This window comes from Marmota monax, unplaced genomic scaffold (genome assembly GCF_021218885.2).
Source record: "Marmota monax isolate L192 unplaced genomic scaffold, Marmota_monax_Labrador192_F-V1.1 WCK01_AAM20220418_F8-fsc00157, whole genome shotgun sequence".
Taxonomy (NCBI): domain Eukaryota; kingdom Metazoa; phylum Chordata; class Mammalia; order Rodentia; family Sciuridae; genus Marmota; species Marmota monax.
Genome location: NW_026694573.1, coordinates 3,139,738 through 3,166,898, shown reverse-complemented (window position 1 = coordinate 3,166,898; position 27,161 = coordinate 3,139,738). Strand labels below are relative to the sequence as shown.

Here is a 27,161-nt window from a genome sequence, read left to right as displayed (position 1 = left end):
AACCTCACCCTACCCTGGAAATGGAAATGGGCGGGCTCTGTCCTCCTGGAAAATCTCCAGGGCCCAGATTTTAGAGGTTACTTTCAGAATTTTGTTTCTGGATTCCACAACTAATGGAAGAATGGAGGCAAGGGTGGGTGGGGGGAGGAGTTCTTTCACTCCCAGCTGTCAGGTGTCGCTGGAAGGGATCTAAAGCCTATTCATTCGGGGATCACCTGTGCAGGTGTGTCCCAGCCTGGTGGGAACCTTGCCTTACGGAAGAACTTTCTACTTTCCATGGTTCCTCAGCAGAGCAGCTGTGCTCAGAAAGCTGGAGCGCGGACAGGATGGGGTCAGGAAGACCAAGAAGCGGGGGACAGGCTGGAATGACTGCACAGGAACATCCTCCTTCCTCTGACTCTCCTCACCCCATCCTCCCATCTTCCCAGGGGCCACAGTGATAGTACCCGGCTGGGCACTGATTCTGGCTGATTCTTTCTGAGTATCTTTTCCCCTCTGGTCAGTGACCCAAATGGGGGATCAGAACACTTCCCTGGGAGTTGGGGTTTTTTATTTGTTTGTTTCTTTTTGAGATCCTGATCTCCCTATGCTCTCAGACTAGACTCTGTTTCAGCCTTCCAAATAGCTGGGACTACAGGTGAACACTATATTGCCTGATTTACCCAGGAGTTTTGAAATTGGAACTCAGGAGAAAGGCAGTCCCTTTGGAGAGATAACTGTGGGCTGGGGTGGCCTCCAGTGACATTTCCAGAATTCACTGAGCAGGCTGGTCCCGGAGGGAGAAGCTGACACACAGAAAAAGAAACTTGGGAGTGAGGAGAAGGTTCTGACTGCAGTTCTTCCAGTGGCCTGTATACCTCTCCTCTCCTAGGATTGAATGTTTGCAGGAAATCCAATGTTTTTCTTTTTTTTTTTTGGGGGGGGGTGTTCTTTTTTGAGTCTAAACCAGTTGGTATTGAATTTCCACAGAAAAGAATTCTGACAAACACAAAAAAAACTTCCAGGTGAAGCTTCAGAAGCTCTAATGGCTAAGGATTCGTCTTGTGTTGGGGTTTAAGTGTGCAGAGTTTAGCTCCCTCAGGCCTGACTTTTTTCAAGAGCTGTGGCTGTGATTTAGGTCAACTGAGGCTAACCTCAGGAGGAGGAAAAGTTCTCTTCCCCTTATCTCAAGGCACAAGTTCTGCATGGTTCGGCCAAGAGGAAGAAGCTTCCTGCATACTTATCCTGGGAACAGTACATTCTAAAGAAACAAATGCATCCTCAGGGGATTAGATAATGTCTACAAAGAACTTTAAGAGGGTACCTATCAAATGAAAAGGAACAGTCTGAATCTAGCTCTGTGTATCCGCTGAGGCATGATATTTGGACAATGTGGGTAAAGTGTTATTGAAGAATTGCTTGCTTGGTTAGAAGAAGAATATAAAAGGAACTTGCAAATAAACCTCAGCATGCAGTTGCAATTGCTGCCTTGGCTCTGCATCCCCTGTGTCCTGGTTATCTCGCGACCCTTACCCAGGGACCCGAACGCTCTAGACGTTCACAGTCTTGTGTGGAGGGAAGTTGGAAGAGTAACTGTGCCAAATAGAAGTTTATATCTACTAAAGGACCTGATTTGGTCCCAGAAGATTTTGAGAGTTTCCTGCATTAGTCCACTGCAGATTCCGATAGGCAGGCTCTCCTTGGGATGGTCACTTCTCATAATCAGACCTGGCTCATACACTGATGGGCCTCTGCATTCCTCTGGCCTCTGTCCCCAGTGATAGGGCCTCCCACCTTCAGGCTCAGGTGCCTAATTATGCTTTACCCTTGGCCATCTACCCTTGGCAAGGACTTCACTTGGCCACTTAGCTTGTCTCTTCTTAGTGTAACAGTAAAAACAAATGTGACTCCATTTTGTTTTGTGACTCCATTCTGTAAAACAACCATGCCAAGTAGAAGGGTCATGACTGGGGCAAGATGTTCTTTTCCTTTTGCTACAGAAACCTTTAAGAACACGGAACTACCTAATGGGCATTGTTTCTGTAACTAGGGTAATGGGGCTCTGTTTCTGTAACTGGAGTGATTGGGCTAACTGTGATTGGTTAGGCTTCCTGCTGCTTGACTGCACTCTCCTGCTTCTGTAACCTGGCTTGCTTGCATTGGCTAGAGCCCGCCGAACATCCCTTTTGCGGTTTTCAGGCTTATAAGGAGTGCCCTTGCAATTGTTCAAGGCTGATCATGGGAACAGCTTTATGTTCTGGACAGTTGCCCCGGTGTGCTTCAATAAAGGCTTGATTCGATTATACATGAGTGGCCTGGAAGTCAGTATGAAACCCCGGGACAAAGCTTCAACTATAACATTAGGTTAGTCAACTTTTTGTTGCTGTGACCAAAATACCTAACAAAAGCAACCTTGAGGAGGAAAAGTTTATGTTGGCTCACAGTTTCAGACATTTCAGTCCATGGTTGGTTAATTCCATTGCTGTGGGCCTGAGGTGAAGTAGAACATCACGGTGTGTCGCGACCCCTCGCCGGCAAGGGAAAACACGACACAGGATTCTTCTTTCAGCAGTTTATTCAGGCCTTGATTCAAGTATCATCTTCTAGTGACCCCCCCCCCCGAGCTCCCAGGCACAGCCTAATAAAGCCTCCCGCATACCAATCCCAAGCTGCCATGTGGATCTCTCTCATAGGGTGGTCAGGGATTGCGCGCCAACTCTCCATAAAAGGAGTTGTTTACCACAGGCCACAGTGGAAGCCGGCGCCATCTTCTAATGGCGGCCACGGTCTATAAGAATGGCTTACCACAGTTCCCCCTTCTATTTTATAAAACAATGCAGGCGAAAGTAGAGGTCCTATCCCACTGTGCAGAAGTGGCTGCAATGTATGGTTCAGTCCTAAGGAGGGCCCTTCCCTAGACCTGGTCCCATATCAGCCGACGCCTTTTTTCGTAGGGCAGGACGTGGATGTCAAACCCGCATGCAATAGGACATGCTTTCCTTGAGGTCCGTTGAGGGATCACTCAAGTGCGGTGCCTTGCCTCGCATCCTGCATCGTGACGACGGCGAGAAGTAGGATAACACAAGTAGCCTGGTAGTAATGACAAAATTTAAGTTGGCAACACAATCCCTAAACCCCAGAGGAAGGTAAAGAGTCTGTAGCCGAGAAGAAAGACCAGTCCTGAAACCCATCTGCGTGCAATGGTAACAAGACCTGCAGAGTGCAAGGGCTATTCAGCACTGGGAGAGAATAAGGAAGAGGACATGCCAATCCCAGTGCAATGTGAAACTAACTTGGGGTGCAATGGCCATGCCCAGAAATCACTGTTTAAGATGTGCAAGCCAGATTTGTGGAGAAATGCCATTTTCTAAGGCCGCAAGAGCCTGTATGATCATAGCCTTCTCTTGCGCATGGCGAGTTTTAAGGCGACAGAGAAGCCACAAACAAAGTACAACACCGAAGCAACACATAGCACCAAAAATGCCCACTCCCACCCATTCCTTAAAAAAGGAAAAGGCAGAGGATAGCCAACTGGTGAATTGACCCAAAGTCACTGGTTCGACACGGGTGCTATTCAAAACAGCAATCTGAGTTAGTTGAGACTGGATCAAGTTTTCTGCTTCCATGGACCAGGTTCCAGATAGATACTCCCCGATGATGTGGGAGGCATTTCTGGAATCATAAAATCTGACAGAGGTTATACATAAATGTGCACGTTGATCAACACAACCCAAATGTACTAGATCAGACAATTCCTCAACTTAAGCTTGAAGCAGATCTATCCTTTGATTAGCAGCCAGAATCCCAGATAAAATATATTGATTAATTCTACTTTGAGATTCAAGTATGGTGGATGTTTGTTGAATAACCTGATTAATAGTGGCAGCAGTTTGTACTTGGCTGGCCATGGCTACTCCAGCTGTAACTGCTGCAGCAGCAGACACTGCCACAGCTGTCACTATAGCTGCCGTAATTCCAAAATCTCTACGGGCTCTAATCAGTTCAACAATAGGAAATGACTCTGGATCCGCAGTAATCGGGATCGAGACAAAAGTTGGAATTTTCATAACCACTGCCATAGGCCAGGATCCATTCCAACACTCAGACAAGTAACAGGTAATATTAGAACAATTAAGCATCCCCTGTAATGTAACATTAGCCAAAAGAAACAGGAATGGAGATTGGAGACAGACTGCTGCGGAGGGTAATGTAGCATTAAACAATTGTGAATTGTGTGAAGTAATTTTAAGTCTCCTACCTCGCTCCGAGTCTTGGGTACTGCCAGAAACATTAAACAGCCAACTTTGGACTCCTAATATTTCCCTGGGGAAACACAAGCGCGGACTAGACTAGCCCAGTCTGAGGGAGTCATGCAAAATCTAGTAAGTCCCTCCACCTGAGTGAGAGTGAAAGCGGCATCTATGCCATAAGTGCGGACAGATTCTGCCAAGGTTTTAATTATCTTAAAGTCTAAAGGCTCATGATATCTTCCCCTGTTATTGTCCTGAAATACAGGGTATGCAAGTCCCATATCTATATTAACTGTCCTCCAAACTTGTGCATGAAAAGATCTCCCGGAACCTTGGCTCCCCCCCACATACGGAGGTGGGGCAATCGGCACCATATCTTCTTCTAGAGATTCTACCTCCTCCTCCTCAGAGTTTTGTTGACCGATGTTAACTCCCTTCCCCTTCTTACAGTAGGCCTGCATGCCCTGTGTCTCCTTTTTCTTCTTTTTCATTTTTATCTTATGTAGTTGTTGTAACAATATATCAAGGTCCTCAGAACTCTCTGAGTCGCTTGTGTTCTCAGGCGTTTTTAATTCGGTCAAGTCTGGGTAGAGCCTTCTCCTATTTTTATCTTCAGGCTCTTTTGCCTTCTCACTACTGTTACTTTTAATACTTTCTGCCACTTCACTACATGATCCTTCAGATTTTTCCTCATGCAGTTGCTCAAGAATAGCTTGACCCTCACTCACAGCTTCCTGGCATTTACCATCTGTTATACATCCTCTAACTAACTTCCAAAGTGGTATAACGCCACCCTCTAAGGTGCCTTGCTCACGAGCGAAATCTAGATCTTTCCCTAATTTGTCCCAGCTAGGAATCGTAAGACTCCCTGAAAAAGCAAACCAAGGAGCCGCTATATCAGCTTCTCTTAAAAACATCTGCAAAGTACTCTGCTTTATCTTAAGTCCTTTTGAATGTAACAACCCATCTAGGGCCAACAAAATTGGGCCTGAAGAAGCAATGCCCATAATGTTTTTAGAGCTATAAAGAAAGTGAAAGTACAAAAGTCCCCGCTCTCTTCCTTTTACAGGGGAGCGTCCCTTTTTCCCGCTCTCTCTCTATTTACAGAGAGAGCGCCCCGCTATTTGCTTGCGGATTCCCACTTTACCTGGGAACTTACCGGTGCACCACCCTGACTGCTGAAAGTTCTGGATCCTGGGTTCGAGGAATATAATTCCCCGTACGGGCCACCAATTGTCGCGACCCCTCGCCGGCAAGGGAAAACACGACACAGGATTCTTCTTTCAGCAGTTTATTCAGGCCTTGATTCAAGTATCATCTTCTAGTGACCCCCCCCCCCGAGCGCCCAAGCACAGCCTAATAAAGCCTCCCGCATACCAATCCCAAGCTGCCACGTGGATCTCTCTCATGGGGTGGTAAGGGATTGCGCGCCAACTCTCCAAAAAAGGAGTTGTTTATCACAGGCCACAGTGGAAGCCGGCGCCATCTTCTAATGGCGGCCACGGTCTATAAGAATGGCTTACCACAATGGTGGAAGTGTGTAGTGGAGGAAAGCTCGGCTTGTGAGACCTAGGAGGAAGAGGGAAAGAGAAGTAGGGGTCAGAAAGAAACCCTTCCAGAACATGCCCCCAATAGGCTATTTCTTTCGACTAGGTCCTACCTCTCAATAGTCCATTTAGCCATCAATGGATTGATTAATCCACTGAAGAGATTAGAGTCCTCATGACTCAATCATTCTGAACAAATGAGACTTTGGGGGACATTCAAGATTCAAACCATTAACATTCCTCTACCTTCAACCTCTTCCCCTCTATTGCCTTCTTTCCCCACTATAAATCTTGAGTCTTGACCTAAAAATCCTCTTGCCTTATCCTTGTCTTCCTTCTTAAACACATTTTTTCTCCTGTTTATCAGGAGTCACATGGCTTCATTGCAAGGTTATCAACATCTATGCATCAATCACCTGCCCCTTGCCCCCTGCAACTTGGTTCTGAGGCCCCAAACTCCAGAAATCTCTGAAGCCAGCAGCCTGAGGTGGTCTCTTGTGGCCAACTGCTGGCTGTTCCCTCACCTCTGGAGAGACTGGGGAGAAGGAAAAGCCTTAGCTAAGCCAGAAAGAGAAGAGAAGGGCGAAGGGGAGGGAATGCTAAAATCTAGACCTTAAATTCAAAGGCAGTGGTGTGTGGCAGGGGAAGGTGATGTGACAATTACACATCTTTGCTATGAACAATTGTTGAAGAGTGATGCAGGGAAAGACATGGATTCTAGAAGAAGCTGGCACAGCACCCTACTAATGTAAGCAAGATGTCTTAGTCTGTCTTGTGCAGCTATAACAAAATGCTACCAACTGTGTAACAAATTATTGGTTCACAGTTTCAGTGACTGAGAAGATCTAGGGATAGGCATCTGTCAAGGGCCTTCAGGTGTATCATCCTATGACAAAAGTGGAAGGTCAAAGAAAGAGAGAGGAGAGAGAGAGAGAGAGAACAAGAGAGTGTGTGCAAGCGCAAGAAGTTGAAGTCATAGCTTCAAGTTCTTCTAGTATTAGTATTAATTCATTCTTAAGGGTTGTGTCTTCATGACCCAAATACCTCCCATCAGGCCCAACCTATCAGTGTTCTTCCATCAGGGATTAAGTTTTTAAACACATTCTTTGTGGGGGACAAATTCAAAACACATCAGAGGGAGGGACATCTCCTCCCTGTAATAGATTGAATAGATATCCAGGTCCTAATCCCCTGTGTTAGCTTTGTGTTGATATGATCAAAATACCTGACAACAACAATTTTAGAGGAGGAAAACTTTATTTGGGCTCATGGTTTCAGATGTTTAGTCCATCTGGGCCAGTTCCATTGCTTCAGGCCAGGGGCAAGGCAGACCATGGCTGAAGGGCCTGGTGAACAGGGAGAAGCTGCTCAGCTCAGTGACCCACCTTCTCCAGTCACTCCCCACCTGCCTACAATTACTGCTCAGACCATTCACACCCAGGTAGGCTGATTAGGTTGCAGTTCTCACAATGCAATCATTTCATCTCCAAACATTCCTACATTAACATAGGAGCTTTGGGGGGATACCTCATATCCAAAGCATAACACCCTGGAACCTGTGAATATTGCCTTTACACCTAAAGAGACTTTACAGAAGTGATTTAGTTAAGGATATTGAGATAAAGATGAAATCCTAGATTATCTAATTGAGCCCTAAATTCAGTCACAAGTGTTTTTTTTTTTCTTTCCAGTATTGAGGATTGAATTCTGGGGTGCTCTACCACTGAGCTACATCCTCAGACTTATTTATTTATTTATTTTTAATTTTGAGGGTCTCATTAAATTTGCTTAGCTGCTGAGGCTGGCCTCAAACTTGCTATCCTCCTGCCTCAGCCTCTGGAATCACTGGGATTATGTATGCTCCACCATGCCAGGCTGTAAGTGTCCTCATAAAAAGGAATCAGAGGGAAATTTGACACATAAGACAGAAGAAGATGGAAGCAGAGAGAGTTTAGAAGATGCTACATTGCTGGTTTTGAAAATGGAGGAAGGTGCTATAACCAAGGAATGCAACTCAAAAAACTGGAAAAAGTCAGAAAACCAATGCTTCCCTATAGCCTCTGGAAAGCAAGTGACCCTGATGACACCAGTGAAGTAAATTAGATTTCTGGTCCCGAAAATTGTTAAGATTATAAACTTATGTTATTTTAGGCCACCAAGTGTGTGGTAATTTATCGTGCCAGCTACAGAGAAGTAACACATATTTTATCAACAGAAAATGGGCTACTGCTGTAAAAACAAATCAACAAACCCTTATATATAAGTATGGAATTGGGTGATGAGGAAAGGCTGGAAAAGATTTGAAGCCCTTAATAGAAAAAGCCTAAATTACATTGTACAGACTATTAGTAGAAATATGAATGTTACAGACTCTGCCTGGGAGGGTTCAAGAGGAGTGAGAAGCAGTAGAGAAAGCCTGTATTGCCTAGGGCATAAATAAGTCACCATAAGCAGACTATTGGTAGAAACATCAACACTAAAAACACAGCTGAGGGCTGGGGGTTTATTTCAGAGGGAAAGTGTTTGCCTAGCATGCATGAGGTCCTGGGTGGATCCCTGGCCTTGTTTTTTTTTTCTTTTTTTTTAATATTTATTTTTTAATTGTAGTTGGACAGAATACCTTTATTTAATTTATTTATTTTTTATGTGGTGCTGAGGACTGAACCCAGGGCCTTGCACATGCTAGGCGAGCGCTCTACCACCAAGCCACAACCCCAGCCAAACAAACAAAAAATATAAGGGCTCAGAACAAATGAGGAACATGTTTTTGGAAGCTGGAGTAAAGGGAATCATTCCTTAGAAGGGGAACCTACATACAAGCAAAAATCTTAGCTGAATTGTGTCCTCTAGTTGTATGGGAGGCAGAACTTGAAATGATAAACTTGGATTTTTGGCTGAGGAGAGTTCCAACTGAAATGTTGAAGATGCAGCCTCATTTCTTCTTGTTTATAGTGAAAATCAAGATTTAAAAAAAGATTAAGTAAAGGAAAATCTATTAAGCAGAAGAAGAAGAATAAAAAGGAGAAGGAGGAGGACGAGGGGAGGAAGAATCAGAATCAGTATTTGATGGTTTGGGAATTTTTTTTAATATTTATTTTTTAGTTGTAGTTGGACACAATATCTTTATTTATTTATTCTTATGTGGTGTTGGGGATCGAATCCAGGGCTTTGCCCATGCTAGGCAAATGCTCTACTGCTGAGCCAAAACCCCAGCCCAGTTTGGGAAATTTTCAGCCTGTCCAGATTGCAAAAATTAGGAAATTCACTATTTGGAAAGTAAACTCTATCCTGGGGTTTCACTGATGACTTTGATCCACAGGAACTCAGCCCCTCTGGGCTGTGTTTAAAATCTTGACTCTGTTGTTCATTATCTGTGTTACCTTCAATATATCATTAACTTCTCTAAATTCTGATATCTCTTGCTGTCACATGAAATGATAATTACTACTCTCACAGATGTGTCATGAGGCATAATTTTCAAAATATCTGTAAAAATAACCAAACACATTGCCTGATTTGATGTCAGCTTCTTCATGCCTTATTCTGATCAATATTTTGTGTGCCCATTTTCCATATTGCTATATAGTCTATTTATTTGTAAGTTAAGTTGCTGCCCAGTGTTCTACCAAGGTGATGTATGACCTTCATTTATTAATATTTAATTTATCATTATATTTGATTTCCTGAATAGGCACAGATTTATCCTCTGTCCTTTGTATGTGACACACATTATTTGCCTGAGACCCCAGTGTCACTTTTCCTCATTGCTCTGGTAAGATTCACTCTATGTTCCTGGTTTAACAGGGCAACGTGGTAATGAGCAAAGGACACTTCTAAGCTGTAGATGGGATGTGTCTGGAAATAGGCCATTTTCTGTCTGAGGGTCTTCAAGACCACCTCTGAGTTCAATGATTTCACACTGCTGAGTTGTTCTCACAGTGGTTTGTACTCACATAGTCATATTTATGAGTATGTTTTACTATAGCAAACAACTACAAGCAAAATCAGCAAAAAGCAAAATAGCACATGGAGCAAAGTACAGAGAGCACCAAGCACAAACTTTCAGAGTCCTCTCCCATTGGAGTTACACAGGACATGCATAATTTCCCCAGCCACAAGTAGTGATAACACATTCAAAATGATGCAACTTGGGAATTTCTTTAGAGCCTTTTTGCCCAGAGTTTTGGCTAGGGGGGCCAGTCATGTAGACCCCTCTGCCTGACACATACTGAAACTCTAGAATCCCTAAAGGGGATTGCACAAATAATTTAGGCTTAATGAGACACTCCTTTATGTTAATTGTGAAAATCTAAGCTCCTAATCACTAGCCAACAGCCAACTTTCTAAGTGGGAATTCCAAGAAACTGTAGTTAGGCCTGCGAAGTTAACTCTTTTTCTGTACAATTCACTCTCTTAGCCCTTGGCCAAGGAATCTTTAAAGCAAAATTACTATCAGTAGGACCTCATTCAGCTAGGTGAGACTGTAGTGGCACCCCCTTTCTCCACAGAAAAGTCTTACCTGGGCTTCTCCAGAAATCTCCATCATGGCTGATTTGGGGACCGTCAAAAAAAGAGTCTGCAAAAGAATTCAATATAGATAAACTTCCTATTTTTCATGTTGCCCTGTTTTACTTGGCCAGTGGCCAGGAAGATACCAGCACTCCAGGTGCTGGACACCCCCTTACTAGTTTTTCACAAATGTATCCAGTATAGTAGTTTGTAGAAATGGGCAAACAAGGCCTTTGGCCTTGATCTGGGCTTCACAAAGCTGTCTACATTTTTAAGATAAGATATTAATTGGATTCCATGGTAACAGCTGGCAAGGTGAGGAAAGAAAGGGGGAGAAGAAGCTCTCTCCTTCTCAGGTGTTGTCCTTGAAGGGTTAACTTGCCCAAAACAGTGAGAGAAAAAGCTGCTTTTATGTAAACTTCTGCAGACTGTGAACTTCTGAGCCCTTCCCCTTACATGCTGGGTATAAAATTCTGAAACTACCTGAACTCGAGTTTCATGGGATTAATTGATTACAGCAAAAGCTGTGCCCTCTAATGGCTGCAGCCAAATAAAACAGTTTCCTGCTATATTTGGTGCCTTGCCTAGTCTGTCCCTACAACAAGACCAGCCTATAATACTGATCTCACTTATGACCTTTAGCAGTCCTGTGAAAATAAATCCCATTAACCATAAGATTCATTTTACAAGGCTCAGTGGCTTCCTCCTACTTTTCCACATAAACCTTTTTACCTGGCCAAAGGCATTGATTTGGGCACAAAACTATGGTGAAGCTGACTTAATGCCTTCCAGAGCTGTCGTGATAGTCAGGACCCACACACCATGGTACAATCCCCAAGGGTACATGAGGCCCCCTGGAAACACAGAGTGTACAAAGTTAATGCACTGGGCAAGCAGTGGGGCTCTTAGCCTTTCATGTTGGGGACTACTGACTGAGAGTTCTCTGTTCCCTCCAAATGATTCAGTTTAGTTCCTGATTTCTTAGGGACTAGTTGATATGATCAGTTCCAAATAGTTTTGATTGTTCATGGCATCAGTTCACCTTCTCATGAGTGTGGGTGACATCTGGAGCTGTTCTTCATGGGAAAATGCAAGAGTTGGGGTATATATATCCATTTTTCATTGCACTAAAATTAAATGCCCAAGGCTGGGTAACCTTATTAAGGAAAGAAGTTTATTTGGCTCATGGTGTTGTAGGGACAAATGATGTAAGGCACCGAAGATAGCAGGGAACAGTTTTATTTGGCTGCAGCCGGGTTCAGAGGGCACAGCTTTTGCTGTAATCAATCAATCCCCTGAACCCTGAGTTCAGGTAGTTTCAGAGTTTTATATCTACCATGTAAGGCGGGGGGCTCAGAAGTTCACAGTCTGCTGAAGTTCACATAAAATCAGCTTTTTCTTTCACTGTTTTGGGCAAGTTAACTCTTCAAGGACAACACTTGAGAAGGGGAGAGCTTCTTCTCCCCTTTCTTTCCTCCCCCTGCCAGCTGTTACCATGGAGCCCATTTGTAACTTATCTTAAAAATGTAGACATCTCTTTAAAGCTCAGCTTAAGGCCAGAAGCCTTGTTTGCACATTTCTTCAAAGTACTATACTGGATATGTTTGTGAAAAACTAGTAAGGGGAGGTCCAGCACCTGGAATGCTGGTATCTTCTCGGCCAGTGGCCAAGTAAGTAGGGTGACATGAAAAGAGAAAGTTTATCTACATTGAACTCTTTTACAGAGACTCTTTTGCTCAATATGGGTGAAGATTTCTGGAGAGGCCCAGTTAAGAGTTTTCAGTGGAGAAAGGGGGTGCCACTTGAATTCCCCCCTTTAATGATGCACCCCATAATTTAATCCTTTAAATTTAAGAGCATCATTACCATTATCTTGGCTTAAAGCCTTATATAATGTCAAAACCTTAGTTGTTGTCATCCTTTCAACAGCAACTTCTATAGTGGACCCAATAGTTTTAATGCACAGTGAAGCCAAACATGGGAGCAATGAAGAGGTTAACAGCAGAATACCCACTACACCAGTTAAGCTTTTAAATCTACCAAGAGTTGAAAACCATCTCCCCAAAGCATGTTTGGGACCCAAGTTTTAATGCCCTTCTAGGTATGAACTAGCACATATGCTAGTTCTCTTGTGTTGTTGGCTATATTCTTAACTGTTTGTCTATTGTCATCCATTTGGATGCAACAATCTGAGCTTTTGAATTCTCCACATATTTCTTTTTCCTCAGCCAGTAGGTAATCTAATGCCAAGCAATTTTGAAAGTTAGGTACTCACATTTGGTCTATTGTGTGGCTAGGAGGTCAAAGGCTGTGGCAGTCTGATTAATAATAATTTTTAGTATAGCTAGAAAGTGAATAATTCTGTTTAACATGTACATAGGAGTTCTATAGCTCCAACTGCCATTTTGTGCCCAGGTAGCTGTAGCATAAGTGGCAATAATCCTCTGGGGTGGCCAGTTACCTTCACCCCAAGATTGGTGACCTCCTAAATCAAGTTTCTTTCCAATGGACCTCTTTTGTCTTTCCAAACAGTCATCCATCCATTGCATTCCTCTGAAGGACAGGTCCTAAATATATGTTTTACCACCTCTTGGTTATAATGGATTGTCTTGACATATGTTTTACATGATCTCCATGGTTGGAATAGGAGTAGGGGAGAATCCCTTATGGTTATCAAAGGAAACCAAACTAAATAATAGACTAACATTTTGGTTAGCATAGGTTAAACAGCATAAATTAACAAAGCAAACTAATAACACCAAACAAATCCTAGTGCTGGGAGCCATTAGCCAAGTAGGTATGACAATTTCCTTGCCAGCGTACCCCATGTTGCTTAGTGGAAGGACTCGTGGAAATAGGACATTTTGCAGTGACATTGCAGTTAGGTGACCTTGCTCAAGGACCAGGGCGGATCCGGGATTAGGGTGTTCCCGGTTTAGGATAATTGGGTTTAGGGCGTTCCAGGTTTAAGATTATTCCTGCTGGGAATAGGGCGTATCCTGCTGCCTGAGTTCCCCTTGAGTTCTCACGGGATTCAGACAGTATTTTTTGGGAGATAGAAGCCCAGTGGAGGTGGATTTGGGCAGAGAACGTGGATTTCCCCAGAACGTGATTGTAGACAGCTGGTGTGAGTTCGGGAATAAAGAGTTGCTGTTTGAATCTACAAGCTGTGTGGTGGCTCGTGATTGTGTGCCCAGCCAGACTGCGGCATTTGGCGTCCCGTGCGGGGAACTTCTGAAGCTTGGAGGTAAGTGAAATTGCTCGTCCCTGAGGAAGAGCCAAAGAATGGGTGGCCATTTCAAAAAAAAAAGTGCGTTCTTGTTTTGATTTATCTTGTTTTTGTTTCAAGCTGCCTATCCCTAGAAATTTCTCAGGCAAACTGGAAAAAATGGTTGACTAAAGGTTTGAAGTTTGTCGGCCCTGAGGAAGAGAAAATTGATACAACGATTTTTTATTCCGTTTTTGTTTCATTCAGTTTTGGTTTTGTTTTGTGTTATCTTATTGGGTTGCGTTATCTTTATAGTAGATTAGAAATTAGTAAAAAACAAACCAAAAAGATGTTAAGTAAATTGTTAGAGGTTCAGACCATGGAGAAAGACATTTTAGATCAAGCAAAAGAGAAGGTCTCTCGAGCTAGTCAGACAGAGGAAGAAAATTTAAAGGAAAAGGGGTTGTTAGGAAAAAGGCCACAACAGGAGGCTGTTACTAACTCCATTTTATCACAAGAGGGCGTAATTCAACCAACAGCCCCACCGATGGAGACAGCTGAGTGGCCCTCAAACCCTGTAGTTGATAAATGGGATCCTGAGACAGGACCTCAAAGATTAGCATGCCCTGTACTTGAACAGGTAGGAGGGCAGCAAATTCACCATGCTTTAGATTTTAAAACAGTGAAGCAGTTAAAGGAGGCTGTAACAACCTATGGTCCCAAGCTCCCTTCACGGTAAGCATGGTCGAGTCCATTACTAACTTGGACATGACGCCAGCAGATTGGGCTAGCATGTGTAAATCTGTACTAAATGGAGGACAATATTTGTTATGGAAGGTTGCCAATGAGGAATTTTGCGCGGAGACAGCTAGGCAAAATGCAGCAGCCGGTTACCCTCAAAGAAATCTAGATATGTTGTTAGGAAAAGGACCTTATGTGGGTCAACGGCAACAAATTGAATATGATCCTGCTATATATGCACAAATTGCTGCAGACGCAGTTAGGGCATGGAAGACTTTACAAGGACATGGAGATTTACAAGGTCAGCTATCTAAGGTAATACAGAGAGCTAATGAACCTTACGCTGACTTTGTAGATAGGCTAATTCAAACGGCTGCCAAAATTTTGGGGGATACAGAACAAGCAATGCCATTAATAAAACAACTGGCTTATGACCAAGCAAATCGTTGCTGCAGAGAGGTTATTAGACCATGGAGACATGAAGATTTAAACACATATATTAAATTATGTAGAGATATTAATGAACAAGGGCAAGTCTTGGCAGCTGCAGTACAACAGGCTTTAGATGCCAGGCCAAAAACATGCTATGATTGTGAACAAACAGGACATTTTAAAAGCAATTGCCCCATAGGAGGAGGGTTTAACAAAAGTAGGTATCAAAGGAATAGAATACCGGGTATTTGCCCACGATGCCATAGAGGGAGACATTGGGCTAATGAATGCCGTTCTCAAACCACCATAGAGGGTACTCCCTTATCAAAAAACGGACAAAGACCAGGTATTTATCCACGATATCGTGGAGAAAGGCATCAGGCTCCATTGCCAAAAAACGGACAGGGGGGCCCAATGCTCTGGGGCCCACAACCACAAATCTATGGGGCAGTGGAGGAACCCAGCAACACCATCAGGGTAGTGCCCAGGACACATTGTCCATTAAATCCCTCATCAGACAAACCCGAGGGAGTGCAGGGTTGGACATCTGCACCTCTGCCAGAGCAGTATTAACTCCAGAGATGGGAGTTCAAATCATTCCCACAGGAGTAAAAGGACCTCTTCCCCAAGGAACAGTAGGCTTATTATTGGGACATAGTTCATCTACATTAAAAGGACTTATGATAAGTCCTGGGGTAATTGATCCCGATTATGTAGGTGAAATAAAAATTATATCTAGTTCTCCAAGAGGTATATCAGTAATTTCACCTGGAGATAGAATAACACAGTTGTTAATAATACCCAGCCTACATTATAAACTTCCTAGTTGTAGTGTAGAAAGAGCTTCCAGGGGATTAGGCTCCACAGGTGTAGATTGGGCAATGTTGTCTTTAAATCTAGATTCTCGCCCCATGCTAAAACTAAATATTCAAGGTCATGACTTTAATGGGCTACTGGACACAGGGGCTGACCTTAGCATCATATCTCGTCAAGAATGGCCAAAACACTGGCCATTACAACAAGCCACTCAAACGCTTCAAGGCCTAGGAGTGGCGACTAATCCCCATAGAAGTTCTATGATATTAGATTGGAAGGGTCCTGAAGGATGTGAAGGAACTATACAGCCATATGTATTGGATCATCTTCCTATAAATTTATGGGGACGAGATGTCCTAGATCAATTAGGTTTGATGTTAACAAATAACATCAATCCTAATGCACCCACTACTAGGGCTAGACAAGGCTTTAGGAAAGAAAAAAGATTAGGAAAACAAGGGCAAGGTATAGCAGCACCAATACAAATAGATCAAGGAACAGACAGACATGGGTTGGATTTTCAGAAAGGGCCACTGAGACAATCAAAATTACTTGGAAATCAGAAAGACCAGTGTGGGTTCCTCAGTGGCCCCTGACTAAAGAAAAGATACAAGTAGCCCATGATCTGGTCAAACAACAATTAGCAGAAGGACATATACAACCTTCCATATCTCCCCATAATACTCCCATTTTTGTCATTAAAAAGAAATCTGGTAAATGGAGACTATTGCAAGATTTAAGAGCCATTAATAATGAGATGGTTATTATGGGACCTGCTCAATCAGGGATTCCTCAATTGTCTGCTTTGCCAAAAACCTGGCATGTTTTAGCTATAGATATTAAAGATTGTTTTTTTTTTCAATTCCAATTCATCCCAAGGATAGTCCACGTTTTGCATTTACTATCCCTGCACTAAATCATGAAGGTCCTGATCAGAGATATGAATGGAAAGTACTCCCTCAAGGGATGGCTAACAGTCCAACTATGTGTCAAATATATGTTAACAAAGCAATCCAGCCACTTAGAAATCAAAATCCTGAACTACAAATATTTCACTATATGGATGATGTATTATTGGCACATAAAGATAAAAACATATTGCTGGAATGTTATGCCACACTTACAAACTTATTAAAAATTATAATCTAGAGATAGCAATAGATAAAGTACAATTAAATTTTCCAATTAATTATTTAGGGGTTTTATTATCCTCAACCATGGTCCGTCCACCAAAAATTCAAATACGAGTAGATCAACTCAAATCACTTAACGACTTTCAAAAGTTATTAGGAGACATAAATTGGATAAGGCCTTATCTAGGCATACCAACAGGAGAGTTGGGACCTTTATTTGATATTCTAAAAGGTCCATCAGATCCAAATTCACCCCGCATGTTGACGCCTGAAGCAAGAAAGGCATTAAAAATCATTGAAACATATATGGAAAATATGCATTTGGATAGAATTGATATAAGTTTGCCTTTATTATTTATTGTACTGCCAACAAAAAATATTCCTACAGGAGTATTCTGGCAAAAAGGTCCATTATTGTGGATACATTTATCTTATTCTCCTAACACTATTCTTACTAGATATCCTGAGGCTGTAGGACAATTAATACTCAAAGGAATAAAAGCAGCCAAGGGAGTGTTTGGGATTTCTCCCAATAAAATTATTACTCCATATACTATGGATCAAATTGATGAGTTAGCTAATGAGTTAAATACTTGGGCAATAATCATGTGTAAATCTAATGTTTCATTTGATAATCACTTACTATCTAATCCTTTGTTGTCTTTTTGGTCTAAGCATCCTGTAGTTTTTCCAAAGATGACAAGAAAAACCCCTATCATGAATGCTCCAAATATATTCACTGATGGGTCAAATAATGGTACAGCAGCAGTAGTTACCCCTGATCAAACTTTTACATTTTTAGTACCCAAACAATCAGCTCAAAAGGTAGAGCTTAATGCAGTATTACAAGATTTTATGATGTTTAAAGATTCTGTATTTAATTTATTTTCTGATAGTCAGTATGTAGTTAATGCTATAGTATCCCTTGAAGATGCTGGTAGGATTTCCGCTTCTTCTACTGTTTTCTCTTTGTTTTCCACTATACAAAGTCTAATCTGGGACAGAAAAGATCCATTCTTTATAGGACATATCAGGGCACATACAGGATTGCCTGGAGCCCTTAGTTTGGGCAATGAATTAGCAGATAAATCTACACATGACATACATATTTTCTCCACAATAGAAGAAGCTATAAATTTTCATAAAAGTTTCCATGTCAATGCTAATACTTTACAAAAGCATTTTAAAATAACTAAAGAACAAGCCCGACATATAATAAAACAATGCCAAAATTGTGTGACATTTTTACCACAAGTTAATCTTGGAGTCAATCCTAGAGGACTGATACCTAACCATATTTGGCAGATGGACGTCACACACTTGCCAGAATTTGGAAAATTAAAATATTTACATGTTACAGTTGATACTTCTTCTGGATTTCTGATGGGCTCCCTTCATGCCGGAGAAAAAACTAAAGATGTTATAGCTCATTGCTTACAAAATTTTGCCACTGTGGGTGTTCCAAAACAGTTAAAAACCGATAATGGTCCTGGTTATGCGTCCACCTCTTTTAAACAATTTTGCTCATCATTTGGCATTACTCACATAACAGGAATTCCATACAATCCACAAGGACAAGGCATAGTTGAAAGAGCTCATCAAACTATTAAAATGTACTTATTAAAACAAAAGGAGGGAATTGGAAAGGGGTATATATCCCCCAAAGATAAACTTAAAATAACCCTTTTTACTCTAAACTTTTTAAATTTGGATTCATCAGGGCTTAGTGCTGCGGAAAGGCATATGTATCCAAAAAATGTACATAAGCCTAAGGTACTTTGGAAAGATATTCTAACAGGACAATGGAAAGGTCCTGACCCAGTGATAGTCTGGAGTCTGGGCTCTGTTTGTGTTTTTCCACAGGAAGAACAGCAGCCAATTTGGATTCCAGAGAGACTAACTAAAACAATTTCTACAGACCAAAAGGAAGATGATTTGACTCAAATCCATAACAGCTGATATCCAGAACTCCAGCTTGGCTATTCTTACATCTGCGACAGTGATTAACCAGGATGCTTTTTTCAATATCTATTTTATTATTGCTTTTTCCCACATCATAAAGTTCTATTTTATTTTTGAGCTCATACAGACCTAGGTTAATGTTTTTTCTGATCAGTTTTATTTTTTGACTGTGGAGTTTTTGAACATTGCAATGGAGATTTCACCTAGGTGAAGCTACAAGGCCTTTACTATTGTCTTATGTGTTGTATGTTACGTGTGCACACTTCTGTTTTGTGTTGTATGTCTGTATGTGCGTATGTCCATATATCATATATGAGGAGCGCTCATGCACATAGATCCAAATTTTTTTTTATTATTCACGTGATTTTAATAGTTTAATTTAATTTGGGTAAACAGCTGTTGAAGATTGTTTTAATATATGAACAAATAAAAGGTTAACAGATCTGTTTGCTTACTTTCACCTTTCCTTTTCATTATATTTAATAATTCTGTTCAGGATAATGTAAATTGTTCTAAAAATTGTTTTCTTAGTATCTGTTGAAATGTTACATATTTTTTTTAGCATCATTGTCAAAATTCCTATTTTCATCCCAGTGCCGGTGAAGACAAAGATAAAACCAAACTACAACTTCTTCGAGAGTTATCACAATAAACCGTATAAACTGATACATCAATAATTTATAACTCAACAAGTAATGCTCAATCAATGAGTCGATTTATTTTGGAAGGATATGGACATATTGATAGATTCCTCTGCTTTGAACTGCTTACAGAACTTGCCTGGACTATGTATCACTTGTATGCTTTATTTTGGGAGGATATGGACATATTGATAGATTCCTCTGCTTTGAACTGCTTTGAACTGCCTGGACTATGTATCACTTGTATGCTTTGTGATCTATCTGTTGATGCAGCGAATTATGGTAGTGCTAGCGTATCTTTGCTGATGTGTCACCAGTGATGCAATTTTTCCTAGGAGCCATCAATTGACTTGGTGTCGTGACATTTCTGTATCCTCCTCCCTTCTACTAGTGATGGTCTAATTTTGGGGGCCAACAGAGGTGAGGCAAAGAACCTCACCCCCCCAATGGTGCATAGGCCTATCCACAGTATGGCTATATGCTGGACTGGTAGTCAGTGATGGGTATGATCCAATTACAGTGGTATCAACCTAAGACAGGAGGCTGACGCCTAAAAGTCAGTTTTCCGATGACGGGTAAGAACCATATGTTGAATTGGACAAACCTAACAGGCACGGTCCCTAGCCAGATTGCTTGTTACTTAAACAGAAGGGGGGAGATGCTAAGAGCCAAGTATATGATGCATGGCATTTTTGGTTGAAAGGTGACGCCAGCTAGCCATTGAGATGATGTGATTATGTTAAGATTTGCATTCATATGGATATTGGACTCCTGCTGTTCACCTAGGCCTGCTATGGGACTCCTGGAGAGTTCCCATTGGTTGGGGAAGTACAGTAGGAGGGAGTTCCGGGGGAGGAGCTCTCTCTGGCGGGTCCGGGAGGAGGCCACGTGGGTGGATCGAAAAATCTTCCCGGGCATGGGCGCGTACTGGATATTGGCGGCAGTTTCAAAAAATAAAGTTTGTTCCTGCTTGAGTGGCTCGTGATTTTGTGCCCAGCCAGACTGCGGCAAGAAACCACTGTGTTTCCCTTTCAATGACCTTGGCAATATATAATCACAACCTTCCTGGGAGCCCACCGTGCATCCAAAAGTTTAAGAATTTCTTGCCCATCCATCATGCCCCTTGTTTTTCTCCTGAGTTAATTAGCCCCTTTTCAGTACATAAGGCCCTATGAACATGAAGGGTAGTGAACGCATATTTTGAGTCTATGTAAATATCCACACAAACTCCTGCTGTCAACTGAGGTGCTCAAGTCAAAGCAATAAATTTTACTTTTTGTGCTGAAGTTCCCTGAGGCAGAGGTTCTGCCAGCAGTGGAGTCCAGAGTGACTACTGCATATCCAGCAAAACATACCCCATCTTTTATAAAACTGCTTCCATCTGTGAAGTACTCCACTTCAGTGTCCCTGAGGCTGGTCTGCCAGGTGTGGTCTGCTGGAGAACATTTCATCCATGACTTCAATACAGTTGTGATCAGGTTGTCCAGGTCCAATGGGCAGCAAGGTTGCTGGGTTTAGAGTCCAGATGACTTCAACATGGAAACGTGTGTTTTCACATAACATGTCCTGGTATTGACCAAACTGTCATTAGTCAACCAATATTGTCCTTTGTACTCTTATGTCAAAATTGAATGAGGAACCCTGAAAACCAATTTTTATCCCATAGCCAGTTTGTCAGCTTTCAACACCAGAAGATCTATGACTGCAAGGGCCCAGAAACAAGGTGGCCAGTCTTGGGCTAGAAAGTCCAGCTATTTGAATAGATGTCCATGTACCCAGGACTTGAGTCAAAACTCCTACAGCCACTCCAGACTGTTCATGGACATACAGAAAGAAAAGCTTCTGTGAAATCAGGGAGCCCTAGTCCAAATGTACTGGGAGTGCTCGTTTAATGTCCTCAAAGGCCTTTTGCTTAGTTGACCCCCATATTAGAGGATCCCATTTTCCTTCCTTTGTGGCTTCATAGAGGGGTTTTTTCATAACTGAAAATTTAGGGATCCATATATGGCTGAACCCAGTAGCCCCAAACTGGAATTGAGCAGATCTCCTGTTTCTTTTGAGGCCCAGTGGTTGTTGTGATCTGTTGCTGAGTCAGATGGTAACCAAAGTATTTGACCATTTTCTGGATAGATATGGGCTTTTAATTCAGAGTCCAGTGCTGTCCCAAGGATGGTGTACTTAAGCCCCTGGGAGGAACTGTCATTTAGGGAAGGGAAGCATACATAGAGCGTCTGGCGCTTTAAGATGCAGGAATTTTTTTTTATCTCCCAGTGCAGGATCTCGGCTGCTGGGATTCTCCAACTCTTAAATCTAATGTAAATCTTAGCAGAGATTGATGACCTGGGACATCATTTGCGTAAAAGGCACCTATGTAAATCTTGCCATGGGCCATGTGCCAAGATTGGAGGGCAGTGGTGTGGTCCTGTGCAGGTCCCAGAGTGGCAGCCACATTGTGCTCACTTAGGTGTTGCTCTTTGTCTGTGTGGCTTTCTCCTCTTGTCAGGTGGGAGCCTGCTCTAATTGTATATAGTAGCGACCCCGCTTGTGTTTTTGTTCAGTAAGCCTGGATACATGGGGCTCTGTGGCCCTTCCTGCTGGTGGCTCACAGCATGTGGCTTGGAGCCAGGATGGCATGTCCTTTTGGAGTGAGCACCATATGGCCCACTATTGGCTGTTAACATGAACATATTCCTTGTTCATTTGGGGGCTGGCAGCAGCTGATCCCTCCTGAGGTGCTGGGTCCCATGTATCAGATGCAGTTGTGTGTGTCTATGGGACCCCTGCATATTCGTCAATCATCAACTTCTGAGCAAGTGGAAATCAACTGAAAGGTGGGGCTGGGGCCAAAAGCTAGAGGGAAAACATCCGCTCCTTTTCTGTTCAAGTCTTAGCTTTTGAGCATGGCAGTGGGTACTTGTCTGCTGGGGCCATTGAAGGCTGGTCATGCTTTTTTTTTTTCTTATAAATATTTGAACCATTGGCTTTGTTCTAGTGAGCCCTCCTTTGAGTGAACTCTGGATTTGTGGTGAGGGCAGCTGTAAGGAGATCCATCCTCCTTTTTTATCTTTTTTGGTCTGCCTGTCTTTGAGCCTCTGGATCTCGATTGACAGAAACTGTGGTGGCCACCTTAATCAGGTCACTGGCACACTTCTCAGTAAAGCCCTCTAGAATTGTAATTTTTGGCAAATGGCTCTCCGAGCCTGTACCTCAAAGGCTGCATTGATCACCTATTGCTTGCACCTGTGCATTTCTTCACTGACAAACTTGCACTGTAGCAGCAATGTTTGTATGGTGCCCCTCCTCCCCCGGGCACCTCTGGGCAGGGAGAGGAGCGGCAGCGGCGATGGCCTGGACATGTAGCTCTAAGTCAGTTGGACACATCTCTTTTGATTATTGCTGCCAGTTTCATAGGGCAGAGGGGCCTTAGGCAGATGTGGGGCCAAGAGAAATGTTCAGGGCTATCGAGGGTGTGAGAGGGAGATACTGGAGCAATGGGAGGCTTATCTCAGCCTTAGGTTAGGGCTCAGGGCTGGCTCCGATTCCTTCTAACTCTTGGGCACAGACGGTGTGTTTTGTTCTCTTTTTTCTTTCCTTTTGGACTTTCTATGAGGGCTTCCTGACATCTCTTTATCTTTAGATCTTCTTCTTTGTTGGGGCCCCATCCTAGGTCTGGATAATGGCCTGCATCAGATCAGTCATGGTCCAGGGTTTCTCCATGTAGGAGGGAGTATGATTTTTCCAGCTTATGAGTGCAGTGGTGGTGAAAGGCTGGCACACAAAACTGCCTTGTCTCCCTCAGGTGTTTCCCTCTGATCATTATGGGCAGGTCCTTTAGTCCCTTGCAGGGGCATCTGGAAAGTTCTCATCTGGGTTGTGGCTCTGGTCTTGGGACAAATATCCCACCTTAATCTTGGGAGGTGAAAGAGTCTTTGGTTCTAGGAAGCCATTGGCTCAGAGAACACCACAGAGGAAGGAATATCCAGTATTGGGGGCCATCATTTGTTGCCTTTGAGGACAAGGGGGCTGAGGGGACAGTCTGTTGTACCAGTGGTCTTGGCAAAGTTGGGTAGAGTGGCACATAAGGTGGTGGGTCCTCTTCTGGCTCATGGGGAAAACTGTTTCCCTTCCTGTCTTTCCTAGTCAGGTTTTCTGGTTAGCTGGTTTCCACTGGGTCTTAGAGACCACTATGCTCCTGGCTAACATCAACTTGGACTGTCCATCCAGATAGGCTCTCAACCAAGGGCACTGTTTCTGTACTATCTCTTGCCAGCAATCAATATAAGAGAATTGGTTCAGGAGTTCCAACAACAATCAAAAGGACCTCAGCAATGACTCTCTCATCTAAAGATCCTTCTGGTGGCCAGCCCACATCCTGGGTGAGCCATTCTAATTCAGAGAGTATGCCACCTTTGTGAAGTGAGCTTCACCCCACATTTACCAGGAAAACATACTTAAAGGTTTCTAACACACATTTCAGAAGGCCCAGTTTCCTTAGTATGCCTCCCATATTCCACCCTGCATCGGTGTCACACACTTAGAACAAAACACACTTAGGGCAAGACTCTCTTGGTCCATCTCCGGCCGCTCCCCTCGCAGGGACTTAGGGCCCTCTTAGACATTCGGGTCGGCATCAACCCCCAACCTGGAGCTTTAACCTAGACGTTGGTTGGTAAAATTCCACCACAGACTGTATGAGGTGCCACAGAACCGCAGATCAGGACTCTGCACTCACTTTGGCCCTCGGGTTGGGTAGGAACCCTTCCCTTTGTCCATCTCACTCACACACTTTCTCACACTTTCATACAGACATGGCCAGAAAAAAATTTCTATACTGCCCAAATTCCAACAATTCCAAGCCAAACAAAAAGGGAGTCACAGTTTCCCCTCTGCTCACTGACCCCAAACAGAGACTACTCGGGCAACTCCCCAGGTCCGTTTCAGCTCCAACCACTTTGGAGGGTACTTGGGACCCAACAGAGGTTGATCAAGCCTCTCTTCCACCTGCTTAGGCCTCCAAGGGGAAGTCAGGTGGGTTGTGTTGGGAAAACATAACGGCGGCAGCCGCACCCCAGAAAAAAACCCCAGCATGGCGTCTAACGACTCTCCTTCTCTTCTTTGTTTCTTTCACTGGCGCGAAACGTTCCCGCCGGCACCAATGTTCAAACCCTGCCGGTAGGAAGCCTTAGCCCCAATTAGAATTAACTTCTTGGGCCCCGGAACTGACATATGGAAGAGCTTGCCAATAAACGGGCGACCTGTTATCTACCTCAGCCCCTGCCACCTCTCTTAGACCTATATAAACACACAGCCATTTTTAATAAAGAGAGACCTCTTTGGTAATCTGTGTCGTGTGGTGCGGCGTTTTCCAGTCTTACAGGCTGCAAAACCAAATGGACCCGGGTCCTACCTGTTCAGATGGGTGGTGCTCCAAAACCCTAATTCTGCTTCCTGCTGCCTGTGGGTTCCATTGTGCTCCAGGGTGGCAGCCCCAGGGCCCTGGGTGTGTCCTCCTTCAGGCCAAGAATGGCCTGGGCAGGTCAAGGGGACCACTGTCCCCCATCGCCCCAGGGAAGCCAGTCCCCGGAGACAAGAGAGGCAGAATAGCCTTCCCTACCTCCTTGGCCCCATCTGGGTCACCAAAATGTTGTAGGGAAAAACGAGGCAAGGCACCAAACATAGCTGGCAACAGTTTTATTTGGCTGCAGCCAGGTTCAGAGGGCACAGCTTTTGCTGTAATCAATCAATCCCCTGAACCCCGAGTTCAGGTAGTTTCAGAGTTTTATACCTAGCATGTAAGGGGAGGGGTTCAGAAGTTCACAGTCTGCTGAAGTTCACATAAAAGCAGCTTTTTCTTTCACTGTTTTGGGCAAGTTAACCCTTCAGGGACAACACCTGAGAAGGGGAGAGCATCTTCTCCCCTTTCTTCCACCCCCCCCCCAGCTGTTACCATGGAGCCTATTTGCAACTTATCTTAAAATATAGACATCTCTGTGAAGCCCCAGCTCAAGGCCAGAGGCCTTGTTTGCACATTTCTTCAAAGTACTATACTGAATATGTTTGTGAAACACTAGTAAGGGGTGTCCAACACCTGGAGTGCTGGTATCTTCTTGGCCAGTGGCCAAGTAAATAGGGCAACATAAAAAGAGGAAGTTTATCTATATTGAACTCTTTTTCAGGGACTCTTTTGCTGACAGTCCTAAAATCAATCTGGGTGAAGATTTCTGGAGAGGCCCCAGTTAAGGCTTTACATCCCCTATTTTCTCAATCATATCTTTTTCTAGAAGGTTTATATACATGGAAGGATAAAAGTATTTTCAGAGAAAAATATTTTTATACAACTTAACCAGAAAGGCATGTCATGTTCAGGAACTAGTCAGGATGAAATTCTGACCTTTCTGACAGCTTTCAGATGGATTTGCTTTTGTCCTGATCATTTATCCAGTGAGCAGACTAGGAAAGGCCAATCTTTGTCTGAGAACAGCTGCATTTCATAATCATACTACCATTCTCAGGTGTGTGCCCCAGGGGAAAGATGGGGTTTAAAACCCTTGCTACAAACTCAAGGAATCATGAAAGCCCTAAATCAATAGCATAATAGAGAGGGGACAGGAGTTAATCTGAGCAGAAGGAATATAGTTCCTGGAATATTCCCTCTCTAGTCACACAACACCATGGCCTGTTCATTGTATGGAGCAATTTCACACTAGCTTGTAATTTGGCATACATTGATTAGCTTTTAATCAGCAGACAGTACTAGGTTTCATTTTAAAGTTCAGGTCAAAGTAAACAGGGAATACTGGCCTATAATCCCTGCAACCCTGGAGGCAGAGGTGAGAGGATAGCAAATTTAAAGCAAGCCTAGGCAATTTAGTGGGACCCTGTCTCAAAATAGAAAAATTAGGTCTGGGGATGTAGCTCAGTGATGGAGTGTTGCCCAACATGATTGAGGCCTTGGGTTCATGCCCTCAGGAACACACAAAATAATAAATAAAAAAATAAATAGGATGGGAATGCAGCTCAGTGATAGAATGCCCCTGGGGTTCATCCCCAGTACCACACACAGAAAGTTCAGGTCAAGGGCTGGGAGTGTAGCTCAGTGGCAGAGCGCTTATTTAACATTGCACCTGGGGTTCAATTCCCTGCACTACAAAATAAAATAAAGTTCAGGTCCAGGTGATCAGCATTGGATTGTGAATTCAGAATTTTTAAAAAGCCAGTAGTTTTTCTTTAAGATATTACAGGGAACTGAGGGGATGTGGCTCAGCGCTTGAATGCTTGCTTAGCATGCACAAGGCCCTGGGTTCAATGTTCGAACTGCAAAAAACAAACAAACCAAAAATAAACCCAGATAAGATCACAGCCAGGATGCAGTGGCAAACACCTGTAATCCTGGAGACTTGGGAGCTTGAGGCAAGAGGATCACAAGTTTGAGGCTAGTCTCAGCAACTTAACAAACCCTGTCCCAAATAAAATAAAATCAGGCTGGGGATGTAACTCAGTGGTTAAAGTGTTCCTGGGTTCAATCCTCATGTATAGAAAGAAAAAAAAGAAATGATGGGCAAGGCAACCAGCTTCCAAGTGGCATACAAGGTTTTTTATCTTGTCCACCTTGGAGTCTAAATTGACTCCCTCAAAAATATCCACATTGGGCTGGAGAATCTCCAGTTCAAAGGGCCTAACATCTGGTTGCACAAGAGTTCTTTAGCAAACCAAACACCTTTCTCATACTCCCAAAGGGTATCTCTTTAGAGATTGCCTTTGTTTTTCACATCATCTTTCTTTTTCCATGTCTGTTTTGTTTTCAATACTCAAAGAATTTAAATTTTAACATGTCTTTCCACAAAAAGATAGCAAGCTTTGGTTCACCAACACTTTTTTTTTTTTTTTGCAGTTGTCATTGATTGAGGCAATTCGTCTATTAGCTGTGAAATTAAAGCATATAA

The 27,161-nt window shown here is 43.1% G+C and overlaps 1 protein-coding gene across 2 annotated transcripts; it reads right to left on the bottom strand.

Moving 5' to 3' along the window:
• Window positions 1–2,608: 2,608 nt before the first annotated feature.
• LOC124077038 (endogenous retrovirus group K member 113 Gag polyprotein) lies at window positions 2,609–24,909 on the bottom strand. 2 transcript variants are annotated; one of them, XM_058571772.1, is made up of 4 exons: window positions 24,626–24,909; window positions 20,574–20,784; window positions 10,296–10,352; window positions 2,609–5,798 (listed from the first exon to the last, which is right to left on the bottom strand). In XM_058571772.1, exon 4 carries the CDS (start codon window positions 5,234–5,236, stop codon window positions 4,292–4,294), a length of 945 nt encoding a protein of 314 aa, XP_058427755.1. In that variant the 5' UTR covers window positions 5,237–5,798; window positions 10,296–10,352; window positions 20,574–20,784; window positions 24,626–24,909; the 3' UTR covers window positions 2,609–4,291. The 2 variants fall into 2 exon arrangements, with proteins under 2 accessions (XP_058427755.1, XP_058427756.1); XM_058571773.1 differs by lacking the exon at window positions 20,574–20,784.
• Between the last annotated feature and the right edge of the window lie 2,252 nt (window positions 24,910–27,161).